Below are 7,268 nucleotides of genomic sequence, written 5' to 3'. Positions count from 1 at the left end.
TACAAAGTTAACTTTTGTGACCAAAGAATATTTCCACATTTTTGCATTTGAAATGGTGGTTTTACTCAAGCATTAGTCTAAGTCTCCACCAAATGCTGGTCCTGGTATAGATCAAAGAATAATTTGAGAGTAAAGGTATACAAAGAGAATGTATAAAAACAATAACATATATGTGTCTCTGTTACACTTTATGTTACTGACTTGACAGCATCAATTCATCACAGTTTCCTGCACTAATCCAAACATGAATCCTTTATTAAATAGGGGTGGCAGTATGTTTGAGCTATCCCATTTATGTTTCTCTGAACTCCGCACCCCCAAATTTTGAGACTTAACTGATCAAAATACTTCTCTTTTGATTTTATCTGAAGGTTCAAAAACATATTTTGTCTTTATCAACACAAACTGAAGGCTACATATTTCATAATGAAATGGTATGCTGATTTTCATGTTAATCTCATGTATTTGCCACATGTGTAGTAGAATGGACAGTAAAAAAGCATTATTTTTCTAAAAGGGAGTATACATTTTTTCTGACATTGCCTTCATTTAACACTGTGTGAAGAGATACAAACAGCCTTTTGCTTCTGAATTCTGAAAGAGCATTCCTGAAAAGGTGCAGTTTATAATTAAAAGCCAAATAGAATTAATATGGTAAATATTATAGTATACATTCTCTTTTGCAAGCATCTACTCTCGTTTCTTTTTGAATATTAATAGTTATATGTTGCTGGTAAGCCATTGCAACATCAATACTTTGAAAGATCTTTCTTCTGAAAGATTACTATGGTATTAGTGTTCAGAATGTAAATTTGCAATAGTGATATGATTATTCCCCATATGTGGCATATTCATGGCTTCTATCTTTGTTTCCTTCCATGGCAATCTCCTTTTCATACATATATTTGTATGGCTGTAGGTTGAGGTAGCTAAATTGACAAAGTTTGAAAGTTCACTTTAGGTAGAATACACACACACAGATTTCATGCCTTAGCTGAATCTGGCATTTCTACTCCCATTCTCAGGCAAAAACATAAAAGATGTGGTCAACAAAACATTTTTTTAAACACTAGCAACATTTCCATTGAGATTATATTTGAGTTTTGACTGAACAGTCTAGTCAGAATCTTTATCGTCTTACTATTTCATTAACCCGTGGATGAGCAAAAGGAAGGAAGGGAGTGATCAACACATATCCATCAAAATTTGATTGATAAGACACTAGATGGTGCATATGTACTCCTGATGTCCATCCAAACAGCAGTAAAATATGTAACTGTTAATCTCCCTTGCACCTTGCAATCTTAATCTAAAGTAATAAGAGTATGTTTAGACATACCTCAATAGTTGGTTATACCAAGGACAAAATTACATACCACATGGAGGCAAAGACTGAATTAAAAATACCATGTTATATCTGAATTCACTGCCATTTAGACTGAGTAAATTTAGGTCTTCTTCAAGGTATTTCTTTATAAATACGTAAAAAATGAACTCATTTTTCAAAAGTTTTATTGTTAAGTTTGAAGACTAGACAAGGTCATACTGGTTTTACATCATCCTACATGATTTAAGTATATACAAAACCATTTGAATATTACACAGCTTGAAAGGTTGCAAAGGTCATTGTGTCTGAGTTACTTCTGTACTTACTGACACATCAGAAGCCAGCATTGAATATTATATTTCATTGTTGTATAGCAAAGATACACTCATTAGTATCCCTAGTCTTCAAAACTTACACTAACTTGTATGCAGTCATTCCGAAAGAGAAAGTCAACCTAAAAATCAGAATCAGTTGATGTGATAAGCCCTTAATAGAATGTAGATCAAACTAAACTTTGCGCCTTGTTTTCTTTTTCAGGCTATATAGCACATCACAGAGCTATAGAAAGGTGAAGCCTGACTATAAATATTTAACTGGTTCAGGGTGTAATTTAAGTAAGAGAACAATTGCACTCCAGTTTGTTGTCACTGTTACACTTTATATAAAAAATAAGGATTATTTCATAATGTTTTTCTATTTTTTCTTAGACATAGTCTCTACACTTTCTGTGTATGCGACTCCCAGTATGTTTTAGAGAGGAATCAGTGAAGAATATGTCCCTTAGTGTCAATGAATGTTATGTTATGCAAAGGAGTAAAAAAATGTTAAAAGAAAAAAAAATAATTTGCGGGCCAAACCTGACTCTCAGCTGCTATGTTAAATGTGAAGTAACTTCATAGGAGTCAATGAAGTTATTTCAGTTTTACACAGATGTCATTTGAAGCGAAATCTGGCACTGTAGCTGTACAATACAGTTTAAAGAAAGATTTCCAGCAATTAAAAATCAAATGATGTCACTAGAACAATGCACAATACAGCATTTGAAAATGTAAATGCATCATATACGATTCAATCATAAATCATCACCAAACGCTACCACAGTGTATTGAGCTTTCTCATCAAGCTCCGAAAAATGAAAGCATACAAAAATAAATAGATGGAAAAATTCAACTCTTTGAAATATGATGAAATAAGAGAAAAGTCTAAATTCTGTAACTAAATTTTGCTTTTTTATGTGCTGATGAAACTGAATTATAATCACTGAGTCAAAACAGGTTAATTCTAATCCAAACTTAAAAATGTAAAGTACTAGCAAACACATAAAAATTACTTATGAACATGGCAAGTAAATTAAAAAACCAGAGTAAAACAAATTGCTGACTTAGAGATCCTACTTTCAGAAATGGCCTCCCTTTTAGTGGGCAAAGTCAGATAGAAGTCTACATGCTATTTTTTATACCTACAATTAAATGTGGGAACAAATTAGTGCACACAAAGGAGGGGGCGAAAATGAGACCCCTTTCAATATCAGGCCCAGAAAAAAATTCAAACATTCCCACCCAGTAACTTTTTTGTGAAGACCCTAAAGTGCAAAACGTGGGCAGTATGTAATTTAACTATATACCAGTCTTCCATTTTCCAAATGGTTTTACATTAAAAATGCCATTATGATTGACTTTCTCTTTAAAATTGTTCACTACAATTGAAGACCACTCCATATATACATCATTAAGGAATGCTGCTAACACAGTTACAGACAAGACAGTAACAGTCTAGTGGCTTTTGTTATGCAGCACAAATTTTAAAAAAATAAACAAAAAACTTAGCAGTGTTGCACAGGACCTCAACATTTCTTACACATATTTTCTTTTACCTTTAGAGGACTCTTAATTAAAACCTTTGAAAATTCATGTCTAAGCCTCATAAAATAAATACTTGTATAAATAAAACAAAAGGGGTAAGTAAATTTCATTTGTTTATTTTTAAAAATGCAAGTAATTGGATATGTGCCATCAAGCAAACCTCCACAAATCAATAATACATTTTTGTTTCAAAAATTTGCCACCAAGTTTGAAGGTCTTTCAAAGTAAAATTTTCTCTTTGTGGAAAATGAGAGATTATATGCCGGTTATGAAATTCAAATTATTTGCGTTTTAAAGTAAATTTTTCCCCATTGCAGATTATGGGACAACTGTTTGTATATCTGGGAAACAGGCCCAGGTTCATATCTCAGTGATGTTATAGTATCAATAAAATGTAATGGTGACAAACAGAAATTCAGCATTATTTGGTTAAAACATATAGCACTATATATCTACATCAGCGTGTTATGAAATTAACAGAGTAAAAATAGTCAGCTCTCCAATGTTCCAAATATTAGCTTAGATAACTAAACCACTTTCCCACTCCAAGAATTTGAAAGTAAGATAATAATATACTAATTTTCATTTATCTTTAATTTGGAAAGGTGAATATCATCATCTCCTTTTACAAATAAGGAAACCAGGGCAGAAATAAAGTGACTTGCCCAAGATGGCACAATGAATAAGCAAGAGTGCGTCTACACAGCAGAACAAAACTAGAATTAAGCTACACAACTTCAGCTACATCAATTACATAGCAGAAGTCGAAATAGCTTAATTTGGTTTTGGCGCTATCTATACAGCAGGAAGTCGAAGGAAGAACATTCGTCCTTCAACTTCCCTTACTCCTCGTAAAATGAGGGTTACAGGAGTTTGAATAAGAAGTCTCCCAGCTTGACATTATTTCAAAATAATGGCTTGCAGTGTAGACATGCTCTTTACTCCAAAATAATGCTGCGTGTAGATGTACCCCAACAGAGCTGGGATTATAACAGAGGTCTCCTGATTCCCAGTTTTATTCTCTACCCATACACTGCCTCACATGCTGAGAGCTGTGCTCATGTGAAATGTTCACAGACAGCTAGCATGATGGACACTAACCCGCACATCACTGGGAACGTGTTCAGTTGGGCTGCCTCCAATACTACACAATAGATGTGGCCTGCTGCTCCCCTCTTACAGTGCTCAGTGGTCATTTGTTCTCTGGAGACTATATTCCTGACATGCCCCAGTTACAACATTCCCTGGTATAGGCTGAGTTTGTTCCTCCTTGCATCAAACATGCAGTGGTTCAGCAGCTTTTGTCCTTTTGCACCTGCAGAAGATACTACAGAATTGGATCCTATCTGACTAGGATGTTACTAAAACAATGTAACATGTCTGGAGGGACTAGAAAAGGAAGTAATTCTGTGCATAATTTTATGAGCTGAATGAAATATTGATATGGGCTTAGTTAAATAAACCAGGGAGGTGGATGGGTGTTAATCAACCTTCAACTAGCATAACCTGTAAGGATAAATTTATTACAACCCCTCCTTCTCACCAAGATAAAAGGGCTATGTGAGTATTGGTTTGGGTGAAGTGCATGCGTGCACGCTCGTGTGTGTGTATGAGGGAAGGGAGCTCAGAGAACAAAACCTGTGAGAGACAGACACAAAATGGAAGAATGCCAAGCAGCGAACTGTGAGCACAGTGTATGACCCTAGGGGGAAAAAACTAGAGTTTTGTGAGTGTGGTTTTGGCTAAAGAGGCTTGGAGTTGTAAGCTAACAAAACTATTCTTTTGTTTCTGGTTCCTCCTGCATTTGAAGAAGCAAGATTGTGTGCACTCCTTTTACATGAGAATGACTGTGTCAAAGAAAGTATCAGTCGCCATCAATTTCTCCTCTCAACTGGAACATCCTCAGGGACCCTGAACTTTTAAGAGCCACTTGATCGAAAAGGGGCAACAATGACATACAGCAAACAAACAGGGACAAATTCAGGTCTCACATTGCTCACTGACAAGCTACCATCAGAATGGAATTTGAAGAGCCCAACATTTTACATGCTCCTCTGACACCACTGACTTCACAGTCTGCAGGAACTTCTTGGCCAGCACCATGGAGGGACCATACCAGGGCAATGCCAGGGCTAGGAAAAGTAAACCTACTGCATCAGTATCTACTTCCTGATCCCACATGCACCATCCCTCACTGAGATTAAGGAGGCTTCTGAGATAAGTAATCTCATGGGCAGCTCTGTGGCGATTGCATGCCCACCCAAAGCAAGTCAGAACAGGAGCATCTATTAACGCTGTTTTTGTAGTATAAATGTGCGCCTGTGTCCATGCTAAAAATACTCAAGCCTTGAATTTGGTCAACAGTGTCTAATCTCAGCATCCTTGAAAAATAAAATTGCAAACTGAATTAATAATCTTTGCTTCAACAAAGACATTAACTCCGTAATATGCTAGAAGATTTTGTTCCACATACAAACGGGTCATCTCTTTTAAAGAAAACAATGCTGGCAATTAGATTAATGTAAAAGAGACAGCGACTATGTCAACAGCATGCATAATCCAAAGTAAACTGAGTGGAAACAAAATGCAGTTGCATGGACTCTGTAGTTTAAATAAAAGTAATGAAAGGTAGTTTGCAATATCACAAGTACTATATACCACAGAGTATCTTCCAAAATCCGTGTCATAAATACTGACAATGTTTGATAGGCACGAGGGAAACAATATAACACAGTCATCCCAGAGAAAACTTATTGCTAAAAGCTGCAGTATCTCTTTTTGCAAGTAAGATGACAGTGTGATTTGCAAACAATGTGTCAGCCCAATGTTTCTAAAGCTGCAAATGAGCTTTTTCACGCTGTTTCTCCTTTCTTGTAAAAAGGATGCTGCTGTTCTTCCCCTAACATATTTCAATTAGTGTGAACAACTCAGAAGAAAATGAGAAAAGATAATTGCACAGCGAAAGGGACAATACTGTAACAGATTGAAAGGGCAGAATCTGGTTGGATTCTTTAAAGGGCAGGCTTAGACCTCCTTACAAAAGACAGCGGGCCTACCAAAAAGTGATCACTTTTTCATGAAAAACCCATTCAACTTCCTACAGGTTTTGCACAGTTTCTTCTACAGAGATACTTTAGGAATATAGAGAATTGTGTTGCCAAAGATCCTCTTCAGTCCTCTTCTGTGCAGCCCAATAGCTCTGACCGTAAAGTGATCCTGCCATACCATGACCAAGGGAGGATCCTTATGTGCCGTGCATAGATTGGGGGGTCAATGACATTCTTTCTGTGTGTGTCATTGTCAAAATTTCCCTGGAAAACCTAGAATATAAGAAATAAAAATGATTATTTATGCTTGTATTGCAATTGATAAATACTAACACATGGAAGAAAAAGGGCTAATACAAGATTTATGTTTTCAATTGGAAAATCTGCTGACTTCGGAAAGGACAGTTCCCCAAAACTGCAGCATGGTCTTTCTCTCAGCTGGAAGCTTCTCCTTGAAAATCTTTAAAAGATCTCCAAAAAGAACCAGGACAACTTAATTATCCAATTTTATTAATTGATAACAGCACTTTAACAAGTTTACTGTTTCCCTTGAGAGTCAGGAAAATGCTTTTAAAATAAAAAGCATTTTCCTTTTATGGACTTAATGTGATTGAGTAGTTGCACATAAGGTAAAGAACCAACATCATGTAACCAGCCAACTCTCTGTGGGACCATTATCAGTGCTCTATGAGCTACCAGTATTTCATGAACCACAGTTTGACAATCTCTGACTAACTGAGGCTGGACTCCACACACTACAGCAGTGAGATGCAGTACAGACCACCTGATGAATTGCCAAACAAATAGTTCAAAAATCAGAGGACAAATGAAACCCAATTCCAAATTAAAATTTACACTATATGTGTTCCAGCTAACATACTCCAGTCCTGCACATATGCTCTGTGACACCCTATATTACAGCACTATGCTCTGAAAAAGAGCAGGAAACTTATAGGAAAACATGTCCACCAGCTGAAGGAATATAGAGACATAGATGTGTAAATAGGAGAGACAAGAACGGCAAAGGCAAGG

General features: G+C 36.1%; 1 protein-coding gene across 1 annotated transcript in view; it reads right to left on the bottom strand.

Moving 5' to 3' along the window:
* Window positions 1–1,495: 1,495 nt before the first annotated feature.
* The window catches only part of EDIL3 (EGF like and discoidin domains 3), a 429,858-nt gene continuing 424,085 nt past the window's right edge, over window positions 1,496–7,268 (bottom strand). The window contains exon 11 of the mRNA XM_006124343.5: window positions 1,496–6,509. Within this exon, the coding sequence (XP_006124405.3) occupies window positions 6,360–6,509 (150 nt within the window). The 3' untranslated portion in view covers window positions 1,496–6,359. The remainder of the gene's footprint in view (window positions 6,510–7,268) is intronic.

The sequence above is a fragment of the Pelodiscus sinensis genome, chromosome 6 (assembly GCF_052426305.1).
Source record: "Pelodiscus sinensis isolate ZL-2025 chromosome 6, ASM5242630v1, whole genome shotgun sequence".
Lineage (NCBI taxonomy): Eukaryota > Metazoa > Chordata > Testudines > Trionychidae > Pelodiscus > Pelodiscus sinensis.
Note: the sequence above shows the minus strand (reverse complement) of the source record. Positions and strands in the feature narration are given on the sequence as shown.